At 43.4% G+C, this 27,204-nt stretch overlaps 1 protein-coding gene across 4 annotated transcripts in view; it reads right to left on the bottom strand.

Moving 5' to 3' along the window:
- The window catches only part of ZNF609 (zinc finger protein 609), an 86,974-nt gene that overhangs the window by 30,315 nt on the left and 29,455 nt on the right, over nucleotides 1-27,204 (bottom strand). Inside the window, exon 1 of one of the 4 annotated variants that reach the window (XM_073652832.1) lies at nucleotides 14,236-14,318. The exons of the other annotated variants lie outside the window; for them this stretch is intronic. Coding sequence (XP_073508933.1) covers nucleotides 14,236-14,286 — 51 coding nt within the window. The 5' untranslated portion in view covers nucleotides 14,287-14,318. Of the gene's footprint in view, nucleotides 1-14,235; nucleotides 14,319-27,204 lie in introns of those variants that run through there. 4 annotated transcript variants of the gene reach the window in all.

Below are 27,204 nucleotides of genomic sequence, written 5' to 3' on the forward strand. Positions count from 1 at the left end.
ATAAAAGAACTGATGTCAGTGGAGTCTATCCTATGACTGACACTATTAGCAGCCAGAGAACTAAAAACTCTGGGGTGGTGGCACTAATGTATATATTACAAACACACCAAAGAATTAAAAGGGTTATTCCCACGTACCCAAATCAAGAGCGCAATATTCCCCATCCAGTGGACTGCTGGCTTTTTTGACCAAATGCACACGTTCAGTATTTGGTCAGTATTTTACATCAGTATTTGTAAGCCAAATCCAGGAGTGGGTGATAAATCCAGAAGTGGTGGTGTGTTTCTATTATACTTTTCCTCTGATCGTTCCTGGTTACAAATACTGAGGTAAAATACTGACCAAATTCTGAACGTGGCCTTCAAAATGTGCTCCTGATTGTCTGACAGCTCGGACAGCGACATCATTATAAAGCAGCTCAGCCCTACACAAGGGCACTGAAGGTGGCCCAGATGGGGAGCAGTCCTGGCCACATTCAGTGGAGCGCTTACAAGCTCTACTGGAAAGACTACGCCTATTCAGCCACCATTGATAGACATCAGCATTGGTCAGTAACATTTCCAGCAAACTGAAAACAAAACACAAAATATCATGGGAACAAAGTAAAATTTTAATAAACATTTAATTTCTAAAGTGCTTGTATTTCCAAACACTATCCTATAATACCCATCAATGCAGACAGGAATAACCCTCTGCAGAAACGGAATATTCCCAAACACTGAGGAGAAAGGTGGACAGATACTGTATATTACATAGTCATGCTATGCGCACACAAGGCAATTAGCCATTATGCCATTTTACATAGAAAATAAGGCCACAGCCAGTTGCCACATATTTCACACTGAGGAAATTGTTCCCAACGTGAGGAGGAGCACAGAACATCCGTAAGTACAACAATCCATCTTTCCAGCACAGAATTGGCAGCATTAAGATTTGATGAAAATGGGCAGATTGTGGAATACCCAAACACATCACAGGCGACATCGCACTACGGTGCAGCCAGGACTAATCATTGTTCCAAAAATCCAACTAAGCCCACCAAGTGTTGTAAACATGGCAGAGGAGTCGGGAGTCGTTGTCCATTTTGTTGGAGTCAGAGTCGGTATGAAATGGACTGACTCCAACTCCTAAAATATATAATAAATTGGGTACAGTAGTTTAATGCAGGATGTGCTGTAAGTTTTTTCATAAGAATTTGGGAATGTTATGAAATGTCCTATAAATGTCTGTTCTGTTCCTGATGAGGATCTTGGCTTTTAGTTGAGATGAATCTGTGCTGCACTTTATGTACCTGCTCAGTAGTTAGACCGGGCTGTGGGGTCAGGGAAATTGATGAGTGGGAGGTTTGGCTTACCGACTCCACAACCCTGGTTAGGTTATAACAATTGCAAACATTAGTCTGTTGGGTCAAAATGAACATACATTTTTTTTTGCCTTGTTCCAGTCGACGATAGTTTGCCATGAAGGAAAACGGCTGTTTTATGCAAGCTTCATAAGAGAGCGAATATTACCCAGAAGGACTATACTCCGGTTGCTCTAGAAAACATGCAGAAATCTGACTGGTTGCTATGGGCAACACAGACATGTCTGCACTAGGCCTTTATATTGGGATGTAGTATTCTTGCATGATCCTGTGCTGTGATACCTCTTGACTGATGGCTGGTTATACCGCCACACACACAGCTCTCTCCTGTGGTACTGCCCAGCAGCGGGGCACTACATGGCACTAGCTCGCTCACAGACTGGTGGCTGGTTATACTGCCACACACACAGCTCTCTCCTGTGGTACTGCCCAGCAGCGGGGCACTACATGGCACTAGCTCGCTCACAGACTGGTGGGCTGGTTATACCGCCACACACACAGCTCTCTCCTGTGGTACTGCCCAGCAGCGGGGCACTACATGGCACTCGCTCGCTCGCTCACAGACTGGTGGCTGGTTATACCGCCACACACACGTACATACACACAGCTCTCTCCTGTGGTACTGCCCAGCAGCGGGGCACTACATGGCACTCGCTCGCTCACAGACTGGTAGCTGGTTATACCGCCACACACACAGCTCTCTCCTGTGGTACTGCCCAGCAGCGGGGCACTACATGTCACTCGCTCACAGACTGGTGGCTGGTTATACCGCCACACACACGTACATACACACAGCTCTCTCCTGAGGTACTGCCCAGCAGCGGGGCACTACATGGCACTCGCTCGCTCACAGACTGGTAGCTGGCTATACCGCCACACACACGTACATACCCACAGCTCTCTCCTGTGGTACTGCCCAGCAGCGGGGCACTACATGGCACTCGCTCGCTCACAGACTGGTAGCTGGTTATACCGCCACACACAGAGCTCTCTCCTGTGGTACTGCCCAGCAGCGGGGCACTACATGTCACTCGCTCGCTCGCTCACAGACTGGTGGCTGGTTATACCGCCACACACACGTACATACACACAGCTCTCTCCTGAGGTACTGCCCAGCAGCGGGGCACTACATGGCACTCGCTCGCTCACAGACTGGTAGCTGGCTATACCGCCACACACACGTACATACACACAGCTCTCTCCTGTGGTACTGCCCAGCAGCGGGGCACTACATGGCACTCGCTCACATTAGACCGATGGCAGGGTATACCGCCACACACACGTACATACACACAGCTCTCTCCTGTGGTACTGCCCAGCAGCGGGGCACTACATGGCACTCGCTCGCTCACAGACTGGTGGCTGGTTATACCGCCACACACACGTACATACACACAGCTCTCTCCTGTGGTACTGCCCAGCAGCGGGGCACTACATGGCACTCGCTCACATTAGACCGATGGCAGGTTATACCGCCACACACACGTACATACACACAGCTCTCTCCTGTGGTACTGCCCAGCAGCGGGGCACTACATGGCACTCGCTCGCTCACAGACTGGTGGCTGGTTATACCGCCACACACACGTACATACACACAGCTCTCTCCTGCGGTACTGCCCAGCAGCGGGGCACTACATGGCACTCACAGGCTGATGAATACACATATAAAAGCCGGTTCAGCAGGTTTTTTTCAGTTTTAACGGTAACAACAAGGTCAACAAACAGCTCTGTTCCTGTGGGACATTCAGCACAGTGGGAGCACACAAGGGGGGAAAATGTCACAAAGGAGCAGAGCTCGGACACATCAGTAGGGGCCAGCACCTCTGGGGCACAACTAGCCAGCCACTGGTTGGATGTCTAATGCACATTTACCATACAAATAGAGTTAGTGCCGAATCTCAATCATAAACCCTGTTCCGCTTCTTTCCTTTGTGAATGGTGCAGTATGGTGTATCCATGTTCCCAGGGTACTCAGCTGGCCTCACTTTCTAACCCATGGACAATATAATGATTGTACCGTGCAGCCGGCTGTCCTCCAGGAGATGAGCTTTACCCTGGTGTCACCGCTCATCCCTCCCCCCCAGCCAAGTCTGCCTGATTGGAGTGTGCATGACATGGGGGGAGATCGCTGTCACATCATACATAGTCAATGTGTTACATAATTCATCCGCTCCCCATATAATGTCAGATAGGGGGGTCTCTTTTTCCAGTACAACACCATGACTTTATTTGCCAATCAGCAATGGCAGATGGCCAAAGGTTTCAGCAATCGGACATGGAGCAATCATCGTATGTGTTGTTCTGATGGATTTATCCCAACGTTTACCCCAAGACATCCCTTCTCACAATTACATTAGGAAAGTGCATTATGAGCAGGGACTATTACCCTCCCCAATATGAGGCTGAACAGTGGAGGTCCTCACCACAGACACCCTGCCCCCGTGATTAAAATTATGCTGGCACCATGGAAAGATTTTCCAACATAATCTTTGCGATAGACATGGCTCTTCCTCACCAAACGTGGCCGTGGCTTCAACAGATTATGTGAAGGATGAGGCTCAGCGGGGTCTTCTCACTATGAGCCGCACCTAAAATGGCAGTTGTTACACGTATTCCATAAGGGTATATTGAAAAACGGAGTCATGTGACTGGAGTGGGAGGAGCCTCATCTGGTGTAAGCAGAGATAAAAAGAAACAGTCAAAAAAGGTAAAAGGGTCGGCCCATCGAGGCAACTTACCGGCTATTCACAGGATGGGCAATAAGTGGCAGATTGCTGAGGGTCAAACCACTTGCACCGCTTCAGAGAGTGGGGCTCTGGAGTCCCCCATCTGAATGAAGCAATGGATCAGCCTACTAATCCAGTACCCCGCTATGTTATTCCCATTAATCTAACAGAAAATGAATAGGAGTGCAGGGCACGTGTGACCGGCTGCTCCATGCCACTTCCAGATAAAGGAGGCATGCACAGAAGACAGCTGTCAGACGAATGTTCATTCAGCAGACAACTCTCTCTCCTGACCCCTCACCCCATACACAGAACACCGGGCGCTTCAAGCGTTTGTAAGATGGATGGAGGAGAAAGTCACCGCCAGATACTTCTGCCAGCGGCTTATCTGCTGATGAAATTCCAACTGCCTCATCCTTCTCTCCCCCGACAGCCCTTCATACAAATCAGATGGTCGGCCAGTTCCACCAAAATTAGTGGGTTTTGCCAATTTTCATCTGTTGTGTGTGGAGGCATAACAAGAATGTCCTAATCAGTGGATAAGTAATGATTTTTGTAGACTGGAATGTCCCTTTAATGTATGTAAATTCTTAAAGGGCATGCCTAGTCACACCATACTGATGACCTATCAATATGATATCAGTGGAGGTCTGACACCTGGCACAACCACCGATGAGCTTTTCCAAGCTCCTGAGGCAGCTGGAAGTAAAAACACAGAACAGCAGAGCGCAACGCCATTAAACGTGTAGCGGCCACTGCCAGGTACTACAGAACAGCTTCTCATCTTTGGAATAATACAGGCCTACAGCTCTGTTCTGCATGTTCACATCCGGCTGACATCAGAGCAGTTTTTAGCTGGTTGGTGGGGTGCTGGACCCCCACCAATCTCTTATTACCTATCAATATGTTCAAGGATTTCTGCAAACCATATTTGATGTATAGAGCCATCACAGGAACGTTTTCAATAAATCTGTCATCTGTAAACCTTCCCTAAACATGCTAAAATGGCTTTGGTTTTTGAATGCAATGGGAATGCTTCTATGCCACCATGGCAGTAGTTTATAGTTTAATAAGCAAATTTTTATCCTATACCCGTAACAAAACCATTGTACCTCAAAATAGATTAAAGGGGTTATCTAGGTCTACAAAACTGATGCCCAATTCTTAAGATGAAAAATCAATCTTAGATCAGTAGGGGTCCGACTCAGCACCCCTGCTAATCAGCTGCTTAAAGGGGATGCCACACTTCCATTTGTGCTGCACGAAGCTATGTAAATAATGAGAGCACAGAGTGGTCACAAGAGTGCTGCTGCCCTTCAAACGCGGGGTGCTTAGATTAAAGGCCCCGTCACACATAACGAGATCGCTAGCGAGATCGTTATTACGTCACGGTTTTGGGATCGCTGGAGAGTCGTTTCGTGATCGCTGGGGAGCTGTCAAACATGCAGAACTTCCCAACGATTTCGGCCGCCCCAGCGATCTAACTAACGATCTTGGCGGTCGTTGGGACGCTTTCACACAGCAGCTATTTCAACGATCCACACCTTGATAGGGTCTGTACTGTGTCACAAAGGCGTGCAGAAAATTACGCAAAATCAGGACTCAGTCGAATGAACGGATATCAACAGCCCGGAGAATTCTGCTAGGATCTGCAATCCAGCACGAGGTCAGAACAAAGGATGGAATCGCTATTCTGTTGCCTTCTTTATGCACGGCGGAAAATGAGAACGCTGTAGCGACCACCAATCGGGGATGAGGGGCGCGGAAAAGTCCAATTTATGCACGCCTGCCTGTCTCAGTTCTGAATCGCTAACGAGGTCGTTGATAAGGTGTCAAATACAGCGATGCACACTGCCCAGCAGGAGCGCAACGACCCAGGAATGGTCCAGGAAGCTTTGTAACGATCAGCGATCTCACAGCAGGGGCCTGATCGCTGCTACCTTTCAGACATAACGAGATCGCTAGCGAGATCACTATTGCGTCACAAAAACCGTGACGTATCAACGATCTCGCTAGCGATCTCGTTATGTGTGACGGGGCCTTAAGACCTCCACCAAAATCAAAAAGATATCCCTTATCCATGGGATAGGCAATAGCTCACCGATCACTGGGGATTCAACCACTAGGACAGAAAACAGGGCTGTGGATCTTGGGAACAGGGGGCTACAGAACCCAGTCTTGAATTGTGCAGAGGTACACATGCTCGACCTCCACTTCATCCAAAGTCTATAAGACTGTTGGTAAAAAGCCCAGCATTGTACACGGCTTTCTCAGCGGTTGGACCCCCAGCAATCAGATTATGTGTGCTTCAACATTTAGGAATTAACTTCTCAGCGAATGCACCTTGGGTGCATGACCTCAGCCTAAGGCCATGTTCACACATTCAGTATTTGATCAGTATTTGTTGCCAAAACCAGGAGTGGATAAAAAAAAATGCAGAAGTGGTGACGTGTTTCTATTATACTATGTAGCAAGCCTGCAGTTATTTTTTTGAAATGTGTTTTTAATTCCTTGTTTCTCTGTCTGCTGAAAACGTCTCAAAACTGGGTTAGCATGACGACATTCTGCCAGCTCAGGGCTCGCCTAGTCAACAACAATAAATCGACAGATTAAAAAAGCATTAGGGCTGCATTCCAGGGAGGATCAGCTCACAACCTGGATGTGCTCCCGCAGACGAGAGCACAACTGGGATTCTGAAGGCCAAAGGAAGCCTGGAAGTTAGGCATCATCGAAAAACAACAGCATGCAGACAGCATATTGCTCAGTGTAGCACCATGTACTAGAGAAGACCATTCGAACAATACAAACTAAATGATTAGCCACATTTCTTTTTAAGGCGTAGAATAGAGATCTCTTGTATAATTGTTGGCTGCCCGATGCCATTAGAAAGATCTTTGTCTACTGTTATAGATTGAAATCAATATCAACACAGTATGCAGTAGCAGGCAGGTTATCTTTTAGCATACCTACACTTTTGCTCTCCTGTGTTGCCTGATGGTCCTGCACACTGGGCTGTGCATTTGAAATAGTAATTGAGGCAACGAAATTACCACATTTACCCCACCAAGTCAACAAAAAAATAGTTATTTCTTTTTTATTAGACAAAATGTTTATACTCCCTATTCTTGGTAAAGAACACAGATAAAGAGAAAGAACAAAGGCTTGCCTGTACAAGTGTCTGGGTGTTCTATATAAATATGCAAGGAGGTACAATAGGGACAGAACATGCTGACACTTTGCTCAGGGATTTGCTGACTTTACTGATCAGTTCTCAACCTTTCTTCCTTTTCTGAACTTCCAACTATAATCTGAAACACAGAACAGATATAATTTGACTGCAAGCCAGCAGAATTGTCGTAATCTTTTCCACGATTATGGAGCTATTACTAATAACTGGCTAACCTACTGAAGGCAGGCTGTAGGATACAGCCAGTTACATCCAGGGGTCAATGCACCAAATGTAAAGATTGAATGATCTACTTTAAGGTAAAAAAATACACTAGTGATGTTGAATTGCCTTTTTCTGTGGGACTTGGTTGGTATGCAGAGGCTGTCATCTTGGGCGAGAATATCAGAAGTTAGACATAGCATCGATCGATCGATCTCTGACCTTGTCAGCCACCTGGTCTGGGCTTCAATAGATGGGATGCAGATCTGTTTGCCACGTCGGCCGAACCCGCCGATAACGAGAGGTTAGGCCAAAAGTCTAATGTGTATGGGAATCCAGGGCAATTGTCTGGGAAATTAAGGATCCCCCATGTCTAATTTCTGACTGCCGATCTTTTTGTTCTCCCAGAGAAAAGCTGCTGATAGGCATGTCTGGCATTGGCTCTCTTATAGAGCTCGCAGGGGCGCTCCTGTGCCTGGAATAAAGGGCCGAGAAAGCTGCAGCTGAGGGGGCTTTATGAATGGCTGTATCCAACAGGAAAATCATCCATCTCTTTCTCCCTAAGGCTATGTTCACACATGTTAGCTTTTTTTACATCACAAATCTGCAGCAAAACTTATCTCTGAAAATAGAAATGAGGTATCTGCGCTGGTCTAGGTGATTAAAAATGAACTGTGACCAAAATTATTAAAATATAAATGTTTATTGGTAAATACTTAAAAAATGAAGCATTAAAATTGATATAATTCAGGTATGATCAATGGGGTTAGCTGGCCTCCTAAGAGTAAATAAGAGCACAGTAAAAAATAAAATTGGATTGGTGGTAGTCTTGCTGGGAGTAGGCTCCAGGGAATGGCTAAATGATGGAAACCTAGGAGGGAAGGAGAGGGAAAGGGTTAAAGTAGGCCTGTAATTATGGGAGTAAAGTAGCTAAATTAGATATATATCGAGAATACCTAGTTGCGGTGTAGGTGTGAACGTGGCGTTTAGTGAGGCTCCGAAGAGACAGTCTGGACTAAAGATCTGTCGGGACACAATAGTGTTAGGAAAAGGACCCAAACGGTAGCAGACAGACTCCCAGTGCTGGGCGTATTACCTTAGTTGAAAGGTGTAACAGGTGGCTGGAAGGTATGGGTTCTGCGTAGGTAACGTGGCTGTTTGATGTCCTACCTGGTTGGGCCAGATATAAACAATAATGATTAAGTATAGGTATATATATATCTCAGGAGATATAGATAAATGTAAGTGCCGGAGGATATTCAGGTTATAAGAGACCAACCTGGGTTAAGGCTGGTAAGATATGGACTGCATCCAGTATATGTTTAAACAACAAAGTCCATCATAACAGGCATCGACGAGTAGAAGAAAAAGCTCTGCTGTGGCGGGCACAGTGTGTGCTGGTGTACCTGGTATAGCGGAAGTGGCCGCTGTTGTTGCAGGCACGTTGATTCTTGCGTCTCCCCTTGTTGGAGATACTGATAGGTCGTATGGCACTGACCTGATGATGAAGACTGTGGAGCTGGATTCTGTAGCACTACGTTCGGAGTCCCGGCCGGAGGCTCCGGTAGCAGCGGAAGTGTAGAGGTACCTGCTTCCTGCTCGCGGAGGGTAGCGGGGCGTCCGGTCACGTGGTGGGTGACGTCAGATCCCGCGATCTCTCGCGATAGAGCGGGTATGGGTAGCACTGAGGACCTTTCCTACGCGTTTCGGATTTACACGGAATCCTTCGTCAGGGATCGACGAAGGATTCCGTGTAAATCCGAAAACGCGTAGGAAAGGTCCGTAGTGCTACAGAATCCAGCTCCACAGTCTTCATCATCAGGTCAGTGCCATACGACCTATCAGTATCTCCAACAAGGGGAGACGCAAGAATCATCGTGCCTGCAACAACAGCGGCCACTTCCGCTATACCAGGTACACCAGCACACACTGTGCCCGCCACAGCAGAGCTTTTTCTTCTACTCGTCGATGCCTGTTATGATGGACTTTGTTGTTTAAACATATACTGGATGCAGTCCATATCTTACCAGCCTTAACCCAGGTTGGTCTCTTATAACCTGAATATCCTCCGGCACTTACATTTATCTATATCTCCTGAGATATATATATACCTATACTTAATCATTATTGTTTATATCTGGCCCAACCAGGTAGGACATCAAACAGCCACGTTACCTACGCAGAACCCATACCTTCCAGCCACCTGTTACACCTTTCAACTAAGGTAATACGCCCAGCACTGGGAGTCTGTCTGCTACCGTTTGGGTCCTTTTCCTAACACTATTGTGTCCCGACAGATCTTTAGTCCAGACTGTCTCTTCGGAGCCTCACTAAACGCCACGTTCACACCTACACCGCAACTAGGTATTCTCGATATATATCTAATTTAGCTACTTTACTCCCATAATTACAGGCCTACTTTAACCCTTTCCCTCTCCTTCCCTCCTAGGTTTCCATCATTTAGCCATTCCCTGGAGCCTACTCCCAGCAAGACTACCACCAATCCAATTTTATTTTTTACTGTGCTCTTATTTACTCTTAGGAGGCCAGCTAACCCCATTGATCATACCTGAATTATATCAATTTTAATGCTTCATTTTTTAAGTATTTACCAATAAACATTTATATTTTAATAATTTTGGTCACAGTTCATTTTTAATCACCTAGACCAGCGCAGATACCTCATTTCTATTTTTAATTTATTTAGGCAGCCTTTTTGGTTCACTGCAAGTATCAGCTGCAGGTCGAAGGTAAGAGTCCACTAGCGCCCCCTACCTACTCTTTATCTAAAACTTATCTCTGGCAGGAAATCAGCTGCGTCAAAAACACGCTGGTACTGCTGCATGTTTTCAGTGTATTTTTCACTGTCCGTCTGTCTCTATTTATGCATCTACATAAAGTTCTGTGAAAAAAAGAACCCCATTCTATTTTACCATCAAAAACTCTGAAAAAACGCAGATGCAAATTTTGGTGCGTTTTTTTCACCACCCATTACTTCCTATGGGTGAAAAAAACGCAAAAAGAAGTGACATGCTCTATTTTCCAAAAACCCAACCAAGGAACAAAATATCCAGCAAAACAAAAAAAAACAAGATGTGTGAACAGAGAATTCTGGTTTCTCATTGACTTTGCTGGTACTGCAAAATGCAGCTGAAAATTAGCATAAAAATCCACAGCAAAAAACGCTGAAAAACCCAACATGTGTGAACATAGCCTTACTGTCAATCAGCATCTGGATGGCAAGGTCAGCCCGCAGCTCATGAAAACTGATGACTCCTGAGTATTACAGTGAGAGGCCTTTCTGCCTCATGAGCACTGTAACTAATTGGGTATAGCTGTGTGCCCACGATGCGTTTTTTAAGCGTTTCCGCAGCGGCAAAAATGCTGCAGAAACGCTTAAAAAACGCATGGTAGAAGGCCTGCCATGTTCCCCAATGATAATCTGCATGTGCTGTGCACATACTGCGGAAATTTCTGCTGCGAATTATCATTGCGGAAAAAAACACAGCACTACCAATTATTTTGCGGAAGAGCTGCGTTTTCGCCGCTACTGACTTGCATTGAAACGCATGGATTACGCATCACTGGATCTGTAGATGCGGAATCCAAGCGTTTCAATGTGCGGATGGTACCCGGGTGTGGAGGACAAGAGACTCTCCTCCAGACCCGGGTACCATAGAACCTGTGAAAAAAAGAATAAAATAAAAAATAAATGTTATATTTACCTTCTGACGGCCCTCGCTGCGCTCGTCCTCCCTTGCCGGCAGATCGCGGTGGACTGAAGGACCTGCGCTGATGTCATAGTCATGTGACGGCAGGTCCATCAGTGCAGTGTACAGCGATCTGCCGGCAGCCAGGACGGAGCGAAGCAAGACTCCGGGGGCCATCGGAAGGTAAGTATATATATATATATATATATATATATATATATATTTTTTTAACCATTCTTTAAGGTCACAGTATATAAATCCATGCCGTTTGCATGGATTTATATAGTGTGACCAAGTTGACAAGCACTTTCCAAGTGATGCTAAAATCGCTTGGAAAGCGCCTGACAACCCGCATGCGGAAATGCATGTGAAGAACGCTTCCCATCCGCATGTCCATGGCAGGAAAACGCATGTACAATCCACATGCGTTTTTTTCTGCCAGGGAGATGTAGAAACGCTCAGGAAAATCCAGATATTTCTGCATCGTGGGCACGTAGCCTAAATCTAACAAAAACTACACCACAAGTGGACATAAAAAAGACAGCACTGAAATTAGCGTTATGTTCAGATAATGGATTTCCCAATTGTAAAAATCAAATCCAATGCAGATTTGATAGAGAACTCACTACAGAAACTCAAGGCTGGACCAAGAAGGGTGGATTAAGAAGGGAAAAAAAAGTTTCCAAACTGACGAAGAAACAATGAACAGATAAACAGCATACTTTTTAACAGATTTTTAAACTTATGGTTTACGTAGATACTACTCTATGGCACTTAGCCCAGGGAGAAGACTAATGGAGAGCGCAGACGGCCATGGAGATTGCATCTGTGCTGCAGAGAATAAATTATTATTATTATTTTTTTTTTTTAGAAAAATTGAATGGACAAATCTATTTTGCTATTACTATCGATCATCGAGATATGGAAATTTAGTTACCCAAAGCATTTTAAAATCTATGTAGAGACAAAAGGGTTCAAAATATAAAGAAAGTAATATGAATGTTCTACAGAAAGCCCCCAAGACCCACATAAACACAGAAAGCAGCATGAACCTAATAGAATTATACCTCAAGACAACCTGACATTCCTAAAAGATGGCCCATGAACATAATACAGCTTTCATCATGCACTTAAAGCCGAAAAACACCTGAAAGACATGAGGAGATGTCCTACATGGTTAATTCCAATGTCTGCTGGATCTTCATGTACAAACCTGGCTCATATCTCCTTACATCTCTAAAAACAAGGGAAAGCAGGGCCAAGGTGCTGTAACAGTGCATTCACAGACACCATATCAAGGCAGAAGGTCACCACCAAAATTCACAGCCACAAGCAGCACTGCAAATTTTGTTGGGATCAAGTAACAGCATTTCCGCAGCATCGGTCAATTTTAGGGTGAAGATTTTCTCTGCAGTATGAAAATCAAATTTTGTGATATCTCATTCCGTATGTGCAGATACCCTGAAAATATAACCTCTTCAGCTCTGTACACACACAATACTTGCCATGACTAAAAATCATACAACGTAGAGCTTCAAAACATGTAGCATAAATGGCTATATTTTGCATTGATGTTCTGTGGTTTCAATACTTTGTATCAATTCTAAATAGGGAGAAACATAGCTTGATTTTTTTTAACTTATACGGAGGACATATATTTCACCCATTGCCAACTGGTGAATAATCCTCTGCACCGGCCGGAGTGCTTGTACTTTGAGCAGCACAAAAAAAACACAGCTCTATGTGCTGAATACTAGAGATGTACTTCAATTAGGAGTTGACAACTGGGCACTCGGCCACCACTCCATTTACTGCCTATGGGACTGCCGGAGACAGGTATCTGTTCTGGTGGGGCATTTCAGAGTCCTGTTCCAGAGATCAGTAGGCTTTCTTCTAACCCAGGGATAACTTGTAGTTTAGGGAATAACCCTTCAAGGAGGACCTGACATAAGGTCAAAAGTGGCCAGTTTTTCCACTTATTTATTTCCAATTTCCCCTGACTGTTCCAATTTGTTTTTAAATCTACCATATGGTCCTAGAGATATGGGCCTTTTTATTTAGTGTCAATTTTATAGCTTTTACCAAGTGGGCGTTGCTCACAGAGCAGCGTAAACACACACCCCAGAGAATCCTGTGCGCCACGTCCCCTTGGTAAGGACCATAAAAGTAGCACCAAATAAAAACTGCTCATATCTCTGATACTGTATGGTAGATTTAAAAAGAACAAACAAAAAATACACGGGAGCAATGTGAATAAATTAAGAGCAAAATACTTTGACCTGGAGACAGGTTCCCTTTAAACAAGCATTTCAGGAGCAGTGAAAGGTCATGTTTAAATCATTTTAGTACCATTCCTAGGTTGTATGTTAACCCGACAGCATAAAACTGTCAAGTCTTCCCTTTCATTAACAGGCATGGTTCTATAATAAACAATTTAAGTGTAACTGTAGTTTTATAAAAGTTTTTATAGATTATAGTGTTTCTGATCGGTGGGGGTCAGGGTCCTGAGGCTGCCACAAATTGGTCATACACCACTATAAAGTCCACAGCTCCTAGGCAGTGTACGGACTCAATAGTAAGTCTATGGGTCATTACACAGTTATGTGAGAGTGAGTGTAAACCCATAGACTTCCCAAAAAACCCGTACACCCCTCTGTGCATGCAGCTCATGCCGGAGCTGTGGTCTTCATAGTGTTTCAACTGATCGGTGGAGGACTTAGGACTCCCACGGATCAGAAATATTATGCATCGCATATATTTAAAATCTATACTAAGCAAATACTGCAGCACAAATTAATTTCAGGTTTGCTGAAAGCCAGTTGTTATAGACATTATAGAAAGGGAATAAATGGCATCCCAAGTCTTTGCTGTAAGTAACTAGAAGCTACAATGACATCTAGATGCTCCATTAATATGGCGGACATATGGTAAGTCCGTACATGAACAGTCTCTTTCCACAATGTGACGTACTCAGAAGTGACCTACCTCAAGCACACACATTATTATAGGTAAATGCATATACACAGCCGAGCACACAGGTTGTACCTGCCACCTCCCGAGTGCTGCACAGGCGCTGACATCTGCTTGGGATCCCATTAATGGATCGTCCGCACCACACGACAGCTTCTCAGAGTAGCTTCATTTAGTTTACTTAAACTGTTGCTACCGCAAATAATGTCTTGGCACCCTTCCACCTTTCAGCCTACAGGATACCAGTATTTAAACAAACCTTCTCCTTCATTATGTGCCTCATTAAACATAGAAAATATTTTTCCAGACAGTTGCTCGACATCAATGTTACCAATACTCACAATCATCGTTACAATGATTGGAAATATAATACCATGCTGATGAGGCTCCTTACCTGTAGAAAAGGGAGAATTAGGCTACGATCCCACCATGAGCTTTTGGTGAGTTTTGGACGTTGCGCATTATTGCTGCAATAAAACCGCAGTGTCTTACAGGTCCAGCAAAGTGGATGGCATTTATAGAATCTCATGCACACTGTGCTTCTTTACTCAGCGTAAACTGATCTGCGGTGCGTGTCTCAAATCCGCAGCACGTCAATTTCTCTTGCAGGTACGCTGAGTATTAAGCGCAGATTTTCCCCATAGACTTACATTAGGTGCAGAAATTCCGCAGGTAAAGAACGCACATGGGTTTTTAGTGTGTTTCAACTGCAGAAACGCTTTGAAACCACATGTAATCCACACCTAAGTATAGCAATGAAGTTGTCAACACCAAATACCAGGAAGTATCAAAAACAAAGCAGCTTTATTTAAAGCATGATGCACCAAACAGAGACAAAAACCGCAGGGTCAAAAAACACGATAAAAATGCAAAAAAAAAAGCACACAAAAGTGCAAGTAACCCATTTTAAATAACATCGTAACATAGTTTTTAAGGTTGAAGGAAGACTAAGTGCATCTAGTTCAACCCATAGCCTAACTTGTTGATCCAGAGGAAGGCAAAAAAAAACCATGTGGCAAACACTAAGCTCCACATTGGGGAAAAAAATTACTTCCCGACTCCATTCGACAATCAGACTAGTTGCCTGGATCAACGCCCTATCAAGGAATCTAGTATATATAACCTGTACTTTTGAAGAAAGGCATCCATGCCCTTCTTAAATTTTAATAGTGAATCACTCATTACAACATCATACGGCAGAGAGTTCCATAGTCTCACTGCTCTTACAGTAAAGAATCCGCGTCTGTGATTATGATTAAACCTTCTTTCCTCCAGACATAGAAGATGCCCCCTTGTCCCCGTCTCAGGCCTCAGAGTAAAAAGATCAGTAGAAAGGTCTTTGTACTGTCCCCTCATATACTTGTACATAGTAATAAGATCACCCCTAAGCCTTCGTTTTTCCAAACTAAATAACCCCAAGTGTAATTTGTTTTTCCAAACTAAATAACCCCAAGTGTAATAACCAGTTTTGGTATTGCTGACCCCCCCCCAGTCCTCTAATAACCTTGGTCGGTCTTCTCTGCACCCGCTCTAGTTCAGCTATGTCTGTCTTATACACCGGAGACCAGAACTGTACACAGTATTCTAAGTGTGGTCGCACTAGTGACTTGTATAGAGGTAAAATGATGTTCTCCTCATGAGCATCTATGCCTCTTTTAATGCATCCCATTATTTTATTTGCCTTTGCAGCAGCTGCCTGACACTGGCCACTAAACGTGAGCTTGTCGTCCACCAATACACCCAGGTCTTTTTCAGTTACAGTTTTGCCCAGTGTTTTACAATTAAGCATATAATTATGCATTTTATTTCCTCTACCCAAGTGCATTACCTTACATTTATCGCCATTAAAGCTCATTTGCCATTTATCAGCCCAAGCGTCTACTTTACATAGATCCTCCTGTAATATAAAATTGTCCTCCTCTGTATTGATTACCCTGCAGAGTTTAGTGTCATCTGCAAATATTGAAATATTACTCTGTATGCCCCCTGCAAGGTCATTAATAAATATGTTAAAAAGAAGGGGGCCCAATACTGACTCCTGTGGTACCCCACTGTTAACTGAGACCCAGTCTGAGTGTTTTCCATTAATAACCACCCTTTGTTTCCTATCACTGAGCCAGTTCTTAACCCACATACATATATTTTCCCCTATCCCCATTGTTCTCATTTTATGTATCAACCTTTTGTGTGGAACTGCATCAAAAGCTTTTGAAAAGTCCATATACACAACATCCACTGCATTTCCTTGGTCCAGTCCAGAACTTGCCTCCTCATAGAAGCTGATCAGATTAGTTTGACAGGAAGGGTCTCTCGTAAACCCATGTTGCTATTGGGTCATGAGGTTATTCTTCAGATACTCTAGTATAGCATCTCTTAGGAAACCCTCCAGGATTTTACCCACAGTAGAGGTTAAGCTTACTGGCCTATAATTGCCAAGTTCAGTTTTTGTCCCCTTTTTGAATATTGGCACCACATTTGCTATACGCCAGACCTGTGGTACAGACCCTGTTATTATGGAATCTTTAAAGACTAAAAATAATGGTCTATCTATGACGTTACTTAATTCCTGCAGTACTCGTGGGTGTATCCCATCCGGGCCCGGGGATTTGTCAACTTTAGTGATTTTTAGACGCCGCCGTACTTCCTGCTGGGTTAAGCAAGTGACATTTAAAGGAGAATTTTTGTTATCACTAATCATGTTTTCTGTCATGTGATTTTCTTGTGTAAATACTGTTGAAAAAAAATCATTTTGTTTATTGGCTTTTTCCTCATCCACCATTTCACCCAGACTATTTTTAAGGGGGCCAACAATATCGTTTTTTACTATTTATGTAGTAAAAGAATATTTTGGGATTATTTTTACTTTCTCTGGCAATTATTCTCTCTGTCTCAATCTTTGCTGCCTTGATTTGGTTTTTATTAGAGAAATTAATTTAATTTTCTGTATTTATTTAATGCTTCATCACTACCTACTTGCTTTGGTTCTCTAAATGCTTTCCTTTTGTCACTTATTGCGCCCCTTACAGCTCTATTTAGCCATAGTGGTTTCCTCCTATTTCTAGCATGTTTATTCCCATAGGGTATATATTGTGCACAGGTCCTATTCAGGATGCTAATAAATGTCTCCCATTTGCTTTGTGTAGTTTGTCTCAGGATATCGTCCCAGTTTATTGCACTAAGATCATCTCTCAACCGTTGGAAATTTGCCTTCCTGAAGTTTAGTGTCCTTGTAACCCCTCTACTACACATCTTATTACAGGATACATGAAAGCTTATTATTTTGTGATCACTATTACCCAAGTATATTTGATATGCGGTCTGGCCTGTTGGTTAATATTAGGTCTAGCAGTGCCCTCCTTCTTGTTGGGTCCTGAACCAGTTGTGAAAGGTAATTGTCTCTCATAGTTGTCAAAAACCTATTACCTTTACTTGAACTACAGGTTTCTGCTCCCCAATGTATTTCAAGGTAGTTAAAGTCCCCCATAATAATGACTTCTCCTTGAGTCTCTGCTTCATCTAGTTGCTTTATGAGGATATTCTCCGCTGCTTCCATTATTTTTGGAGACTTATAACAAACCCCTATCAGTAATTTATTATTTTTCCCCCTCCCCTTATCTCCACTCATAGGGACTCTACATTTTCATTACATTCACATATATTCTCACGCAAGATGGGTTTTTTAATGATTATTTTACATATAATCACACATTCCCCCACTTGCTTGTTTGTACGGTCACTTCTGAACAGACTATAGCCCTGTAAATTAACTGCCCAGTCATGGCTCTCGTCCAGCCATGTCTCAGATATCACCACCATGTCATAATTATTTTCCAACAAAATAAATTCCAATACCTCCATTTTGTTGGTGAGGCATCTGGCATTAGTGTACATGCATTTTATGTATCTCTCTATACCTATATTCCTTCTTACTATATTGACTGTTCTTACCACACACATAATTTCTTTATTTGTGCCCAGGTCACTATCTGCACTATCTTCCCCACCTATAAAATTAATACCCTCCCTCCCAACCCCTAGTTTAAACACTCCTCCAACCTTCTAGCCATCTTCTCCCCCAGCACAGCTGCATCCTCCCCATTGAGGTGCAGCCCATCCCTAGCATAGAACATGTAGCCAACTGAGAAGTCTGCCCAGTTCTCCAGGAACCCAAACCCCTCCTTCCTACACCAATTCCTGAGCCACTTATTTATCTCCCTAATCTCCCGTTGCCTCTCTGGCGTGGCACGTGGTACAGGCAGTATTTCAGAGAATACCACCTTGGAGGTCCTTGCTTTAAGCTTGCAGCCTAATTCCCTGAAATCATCTTTAAGGAGCTTCCACCTACCTCTAACTTTGTCATTTGTGCCAATGTGCACCATAACCGCTGGGCCCTCACCAGCCCCTCACAGTAATCTGTCAACCCGATCAGCAATGTGACGGACTCGAGCGCCAGGTAGGCAGCACACTGTTCGACGATCCTTGTCTTTGTGACAGATTGCCCTATCTGTTCCCCTAATAATTGAGTCCCCCACTACCTGCCCTGCTCTCCTATCCCCCCCCTTACTGGAGCTGACACTCCTCCGGCTTTCAGAGGACATTTCAGCAGTCCTACTTCTGTACTGCCCCCCCCCCCCCTCTTCTGCCAACTTTGCAAACTTATTGGGGTGTGCCAGATCAGGACTAGCCTCCCTGGCACTCTTCCTTCTACCCCCCCTTCCCTTCTGTCACCCAGCTAGTTACCTCACTGTCCTGTAGCTCCATACTAACAAGTGTAAAAAGGTTTAAAAAGTCGCAATTTTTTTCACAATGCGAGGCTGTGCAAATATATTGAGACTTTTTGGAGCTTTCACGTCACTATTGCAGAGCACCGACAAAGTGGGCAGAGCTGGGCTGGACAGGGCGATGATGAGGTGTGGTTACCCGTGCCCATCCAAGCTCATGGCCCTGACTGGAGTAACACCACTCCGCTCCTTGCCAGATTCATTAGGAAGCATGCACCTCATACTCCAGCCCACCCCCTCATCAAGGCTGGCGTGAAAATCACTGGTCTTGCATAATTGAGGTTTAAAGGCTTGTTCACACGCTGGATTATTTATTTTTTTTGGGGGTGGAAAAAGTGCAGCGTTCTACACTACAAAGTGAATGAGATTTTATTTTTTTCCTTGCAGATATGAACCATCAGGGCATTTTTTCTAATTCGCAGCATGTCATTTCTTTCAGCATTTTTCACTCATTCAAATAATGATTGGAGGAAAAAAAACAAAATCAAGCATGGATCAAAGCATGAATATTTTACACAGCGTTCTCCCTTTTCTGCAGAAAAATCAATTTGTGCTCATAGCCTGAATCTTGCGGTGAGAAATGGCCAAATTCCATACATTACGGAATTGCACAAGCAGCAATTCCTCGATATACTATTAGTCAGCCGATATCTGCATGGCCGTGGACTTTTTCTCCCATGCAGCCTTCGATCAGGTCTTTTGGCAATTACATTCCAGTATGTATGGCCACCTTTAGGTAATATGAATGCATCAACCTCATCTTATAAAGGAAGTGACTCCAAAACCAAAATTATATGAGCAGATTGCCATATTTTCACTTCTGATGACATGTTTTTAATCAAATTGATAGAGGAAGAATGGATGAACTACTCTGCAGTATGTTTTGATTCCCAATCTTGATGCCATTAGTCCTGATAAAATGTGAAAAAATAAATTTCTTATTAATTATGACTGGTAGCTGATAACCTGAAGAAAAGTTCCAGTATCTCAACATTACACTGATTTGGAGAGTGAACACTATCAAACAACTCATCTATTTCTGTACCAGGTGACTGAGGAATCAGAATGACAGTCAGGCTAAGTGCCCACGATGCAGAAATGCTGCATATTTTTTACGCTTCTCCCTGGTAGGAAAAACGCATGCGGATTTTACATGCGTTTTTCCTGCCAGGTAGAAGCGTTTGTCAAGCGTTTTTGCATGCATTTCTGCATGAAGGTTATCAAGCGCTTTTCCAAGCGATTTTAGCATCACTTGGAAAAGTGCTTGACAACTTGGTCACACTATATAAGGCTGTGTGCCCACGTAGCGTTTTACAAGCGTTTTTGATGCGGAATTTCCGCAGCGGAAACGCTTGTAAAACGCTTGGTAACCCGCACCCCATGATCCCCAATGGGTTTCCGCAACTTCTATGCACATGCTGCGGATTTTTCCGCAGCGTTTATGCCGCGTTCAAAAATCCGCAGCATGTCATTTAATTTTGCGTTTCCGCAAGCGGAATTGCCTTTGTCCAATGCATAAAAAACGCAAGGCAATTCCGCATGTGGAAAACGCGTGATAAACGCGCGAAAAATGCGCGATAAACGCGTGCGGAATTCCGCATGCGTTTTTCCGGGAGAGGACTTGCATTTATGCAGCAGAAATTTTCTGCTTCATAAATGCAACGTGGGCACATAGCCTTAATCTATGCAACCGGCATGGATTTATAAAGTGTGACCAAGTAATAGTTAAAAAAAAAAAAAAAAAAAAAAAAAGAATAAGAATGGTAAAAAATAAAGATTATACTTACCTTCCGATGGCGTCCGGTCTGTTGCATCGGTCGCGGTGGTGTGAAAGGACCTGCCATAACGTCATTTGACAGGTCACGCGACCGCCGACGTCAGCGGTCGCGTGACCTGTCACATGACTAAATGACGTCATGGCAGGTTCTTTCACACCACCGCGACCGATACAACAGACCGGACGCATCGCTGATGAGACCGGGGGCCATCAGAAGGTAAGTATAATCTTTATTTTTTATTTTAAATTCTTTTTTTTAACAGGTTCTATGGAACCTGGGTCTGGATGAGAGTCTCCTCTTCTCCAAACCCGGGTACCATCCGCACATTGAACCGTATGATATACGCATCTGCAGATGCAGTGATGTGGATGTCACGCGGTCCAATGCAAGTCAATGGCAGCGATTACTCTGCGTGTCCGCAAAATTAATGGACATGCTGCGTAGTTTTCCGCAATGATAATCCGCAGCGGAAATTTCCGCAGCAGGTGCACAGCACGTGCGGATTATCATTGGGGACCAAGGGGCACGTATTACCAAGCGTTTTTGCTGTGGAAATTCCGCGGCAAAAACGCTTGAAAAACGCATAGTGGGCACGCAGCCTCAGTGTTAGTAACTCACAGCTCGGTAGCCTCTTGTTACAAGTACTGCTTGAACACAGAACCACGTTGTGAAACTTCAAGCAACAAAAGCGTTAGAGGCTGGAAGTCGGTGAGAAAAACAGCAGTGAATATGGTATGCTGTGATTCCAAACGCCTTCCGAGAAGCCTATGAAAATGCATGGGGAAACTGCTAACTGCAGAGTGTGCTGAATTTCCAAAAAAGCACCAAAGATTGAAAAAAAGGCACAGATAGAGCATTTAAGTTAATTTGACTTTTTTTTAGAAAAATTTGTAAACCATACAATATGTGCCATCACGCTTATGGCGACTGTTTTCAGTCTTTATGCTCCTGCGGAGGCACCGCAGAGTCTTTTACTACGAAGCAGTGTCAGAAGTATAACTATTGTGTCTGCAATTCAAAGGAGGAAGATATGTCTCAAGCCTCAGCTCTGTATAAATATATATATTTTGTCACCACTGTCCCCATTGGGGCTCACAATCTAGTTTCCCTATCAGTAGGTCTTTGGAGTGTGGGAGGAAATCAGAGTAAACCCATGCAAACATGGTGAGAACATACAAATACCTTACAGTTGTCCTTGGTGAGGTTGAACTCAGGACTCCAGCGCTGCAAGGCTGCAGTGCTAACACTGAGCTAAACTTATTAGTATAATTAAATTAAAAATGGATAGGTTTAGTCACTTTTTTTGCACTTTAAAAAGGAATCTGTCTTAGATTCTTGCTATCTGAACTACAGGCACGACTACTAAGACATTTCAGAACAAATAGTTTGAAAAGCCATCCAGGGACTATAGGAAGAGACCTGACTGTTCCAATGGCTTCCCCTAGTCCGGCTTTTCCCTTTTCCGGCTTCGCCCCGCCCCAGTTGATTGACAGGTCTCTGCCTATTTATACACATGGGAGAGACCTGTAAATCAGTTGGAATAGGGCGGAGAGAAGCCAGATGAGGATGTCATTGGAACACTAAGATCTCTCCCTATGGTCCAGGGACAGCTTTTCAAACTCTTGATTTCTCGGAAACGTCTCAGTGTTTCAGAATACGACATACACGGCTGCAATCGCACAGACAGGCTCTGATTCATGTTGCCTGTGGTTTATGCAGCAGGAATCTAATGACAGATCCTCTTTAACCACTTAGTGACCACCAACATGTCTTTTTATTGATCTGAGATCTAAGTGAATAGCATCCCCCAATGGCAGAAAATGCAGCAGCTGTACACTATAGCTGACACCCTGCTGCATCAGCCATGATCAGTGTTGGCATGGACCATTGCCGATTAAGCCCTTTAGATGCTGCTGTCAATACGGACGACGGCATCTAGATGGTTAACAGAGTGTGGGGGCTCCCTCTTTAACCCCATCAACACACTGAGAATGATTTTGTGGTCCTCATGATTGACATGGCAATTCACCGCCAAATAACGGCCTCAGTCTGCCGGCCTTAGTGACTGGTTCAGAAGTTAGCAACATTTAAGTGATAAAAATAACATTTCCATTCCTGTCCCGACACTGTGCATTAATCCCTGAAAAGCACCTGAAGGGTTAATAAACTACCTGATCGCAGTGTTGAATATGCTGAAGGGTGTTGTTTGTTTTTTTGCGGGGGTTTACAATATATAGGACCTCCAAAGCCACTTGAAAACTGAATAAGTCCCCAAAAAGTATAATGTTTTGAAAATTTCCTTGAAAAATGAAAAAATGCTGATACATTTTTAAACCTTCTAACATCCTAAAAAAATGAAAGAACATTTTACAAATGGAGCTGATGTAAAGCAGCCATCAGCTAAATGTTTTTTTTTTTTTTTTTGTGCAGTATGACAATCTGGATCAAAGGGATAATCATTCAAAGTTTGAAAATTACTACTGCTTTGAAATGTACTAATTTTTTTACAATTTTTGCCAAATTGTTCAGATTTTTATAAATAAATGAAAAACATATTGACCTAAATTTACCATTAACAAAGTATAATGTGTCACAAAAAGACAATCTCAACAATCAATGGGATATGTTGAAACATTCCAGAGCTATTGCCACATATAAGGACATGTCAGATTTGAAAAATTTGAACTGGTCACTAAGGGGTTAATATAGAAGTATTGCTGATACTAGCCAATGGTATAAAATGTATTTCCCCCATTGTACTTTGAAGATACAACTCTGGAAGAAACTTTGGGTACGTCCATTCGGGGAGTGTTGTGTAGCTACATTTTTATTACTTACTGCAAAGTCAAAAGTTTATATACATTTCATTAGTATTTGGTACCATTGCCCTTAAACTGAATGACTTGGGTCAAACGTTTGGGATATCCTTCCACAAGCTTCTTACAATAGTTGGTCGGAATTTGGGCCTATTCCTCCTGACAAAACTGGTGTAACTGATCCAGGTTTGTAGGTCACCTTGCTCGCACCTGCCTTTTCAGCTTTGCCCATAAATTTTCAATAGGACTGAGATCAGGGCTTTGTGACGGCCACTCCAAAACATTGACTTTGTTATCCTTAAGCCACTTTGCTACCATTTTGGAGAATGCTTTGGGTCGTTATCCATTTGGAAGACCCATTTCCGCACAAACTTTAACTTCCTGGCTGATGTCTTGAGATGTTGCTTCAGTACTGCCACAATCATCTTTTCTCATGATGCCATCTATATTGTGAAGTGCCCCAGTCCCTCCTGCAGCAAAACAACCCCACAACATAATGCTGCCACCACAGTGTTTCACAGTTGGGATGGTGTTTTTAGGCTTCCAAGCTTCTCCCTTATTCCTCCAAACGTAACGATAGTCATTATGCCCAAAAGTTCAATTTTAATTTCATCAGCCCACAGGACATGTCTCCAAAAATTAAGGTCTTTGTTCCAGTGTGCATTTGCAAACATTAATCTGGCTTTTTTATATGTTTCTTTTGGAGTAATGGCTTCTTCCTGGCAGAGTGGTCTTTCAGCCCATGTTGATACAGTACTCATTTCACTGTGGATATTGACATAATCTTACCAGCTTCCGCCATCATCTTCACAGGATCTTTTGCTTTTGTCCTTGGGTTGATATGCACATGTCAGACCAAAGCACGTTCATCTCTGGGACACAGAACTCGTCTCCTTCCTGAGTGGTATGATGGCTGGACATTCCCATCTTGTTTGTACTTGCGTATAATTGTTTGTACAGATGAACGAGGCACCTTCACGTATGCTGAAATTGTACCCAAGGATGAGCCAGACTTGTGCAAGTCCACAATTCTCTTCCTGATATCTCATCTGATTTCTTTAGACTTTCCCATGATGCTACATAAAGAAGTAGTGTGTTTCAGGTGTGCATTAAAATACATCCACAGGTGTGTCTCTAATTAACTCAGATGTTGCCAAAAAACCTCAGAAACTTCCAAAACACATGACCTCATCGTATGGGCTGTCCAGAATTGTTTAAAGGGATAGTGATCTTAGTGTATGTAAACTTTTGACTTTGCAGTAAGTAATAAAAATGCCTTAAAACATTCTCTCTCTCTCATTATCCTGGCATTTGGCAAATATTAAAAATATGGTAATCCTAACTGACCTAAAACGGGAAAGGTTTCTTCTGATTTCATGTCAGATATTGAGAAAAACATGCATGTGTGTCTTTTTATATAGTGTATGTAAACTTCTGGTTTCAACTGTACACTACATGTCCATTCCATGTGAACAAATCCTTATATGTTTATTTTAGCACTGAAGAAAAATGCGTTAACCCCCCAGCACTTAAAGCATATTGTGATTTACATTTTAACCAGTATATATCAGGCTGTGGTAAGCTTTAACCACTATGTAAAATCCACAGTGGCTGCAGATATATTGTAGAGAGCTGCTGGCTGTGTTGATGCTTTGGAAACACATCTTCATCCCCTGAGAAGCAAACTGTCTCACACTTTTATTATTCCGACTCTGAGACCGCGGCAGACATCTGGCTGCGACTGCCAACTCTCATCTGTCCATCTTTATAACATCTGTGCCCCTCCTGCTGACAAGGTCTACGTTCCCTGATCACTGGAAAAGACCATTTCACTCATTCCTCTCCTAATCTATTCCTTTCCTTTCCTGTATGAAAGAGGCAGCAGGAAAAAAGATGAGAGTGGAAACCAGCCAGAGGTCTGTCGGCAAGTACAGAGTGTAAAAGGCCACAGGTGGAGTGAGAACACTTCAGAAACCACAGACCTCTCGGTTTCTGTTTATTACTTGCGGAAATTTGTCTTCTCACAACGCTGCCTAAAATCCTGCTGACAAGGTTTATCCACTTTCAAAGATTACTGCTCCGGAGGCTCGACAAAAAATGGTGATTGTGTGCTGGCTGCAGTGCTCAGCGTACCTTCTACATCGTCGGGACATCTGATTGGCTGCAGCGCTGCTGACATGCCATCTCTGCTGCAGACAGTACTCAATCATAGGAGTAGTGGTAAGAAGCAACTCTGGACCCCCCGGATGGTGAGTAACAGCTCCGTGTATTTTGTTTTTCACCACCCGGACCAATAATTCTTGAAAGGGGTCAACTCATTTAAAAGGAAGGTAAAAGATTATACTCAGTGCAATTGTATGGAATAAAGAGGAACTGGTCAGGAAATATTAGCAGCAAGAGGCCATTAATATCTGGGCTGCGAGACAAGGTTTCTTAGGGTGACCAAACACCCAAGATAGTGGTCAGCTGAATGCTAGTTGGCAAAAAGCAATTTTCACAATCCCTACCATACACTGCACATGTTCTCCATGGGGATAGAGGAGTGACCGCTGCCAAACACCTCTGGCGGTGACACATCTAGCAGGAGAACAAAAGGATTAGGGCTATTTACCACGTAGAGCCAAAGGGATCCAGACTTACCCAGAATGCCCCTTCTAGGTTCACATGCCTTCATATATTTGTATGGCAGACATCAGATGACCCTATATTATTCAGTAATCGGTGTTGTATAATCACTCTGCCTTTGCTCAATGGAAACTACTGTAGTTCCCGCTAACTTCCCAGGGAGTCAGTGACGGGCTTGTGTCTGTATACAGCAGCCAGCCTGACCAGGCAGAGCTGTCAACTACTGAACCATTACTGAGAGAGGAGGCAGGTTTCAGACAGCCTATGACTTAAAGGGTTGAAAAGAGGTGGAGCAAAGGGAGTGTGTATAAAATATTCATTTTTATTAAATACTGGTTAAAAACATTCTTACAAATAACCAAGACAGGCAAAATAGCATCAAGCAAAAACCCTGGCTAGGGAAAACACATGCAACATGCAAGTATAGAAGGTATTATATACATGTGAAGATTCCACCTATGTCACACATGTGTAAATGAAAGTATGTCAGAAAAACCACAATCGAATAGTTCAATAAAAAGAAACCTTACCCATGTGGCAGGTGAAGCACAAGCAGAAAGTGCAGAGCCCTACGTAAGCAGGTACCCTTACCCTTGAGAAAGCATGTGTTTAACACGCGAAACATGCGTACGTAGGACTCTGTATATATATGTAGGGCTCTGTATATACATATATATTATATATACAGTGGTGGCCAAAAGTATTGGCACCCCTGCAATTCTGTCAGATAATACTCAGTTTCTTCCTGAAAATGATTGCAATCACAAATTCTTTGGTATTATCTTCATTTAATTTGCTTGCAAGGAAAAAACACAAAAGAGAATGAAGCAAAAATCAAATCATTGATCATTTCACACAAAACTCCAAAAATGGGCCAGACAAAAGTATTGGCACCCTCAGCCTAATACTTGGTTGCACAACCTTTAGCCAAAATAACTGCGAACAACCGCTTCCGGTAACCATCAATGAGTTTCTTACAATGCTCTGCTGGAATTGTAGACCATTCTTCTTTGGCAAACTGCCCCAGGTCCCTGATATTTGAAG

Source organism: Phyllobates terribilis, unplaced genomic scaffold (assembly GCF_046119375.1).
Source record: "Phyllobates terribilis strain yellow unplaced genomic scaffold, ASM4611937v1 Scaffold_11__3_contigs__length_659146591, whole genome shotgun sequence".
Taxonomy (NCBI): Eukaryota; Metazoa; Chordata; class Amphibia; order Anura; family Dendrobatidae; genus Phyllobates; species Phyllobates terribilis.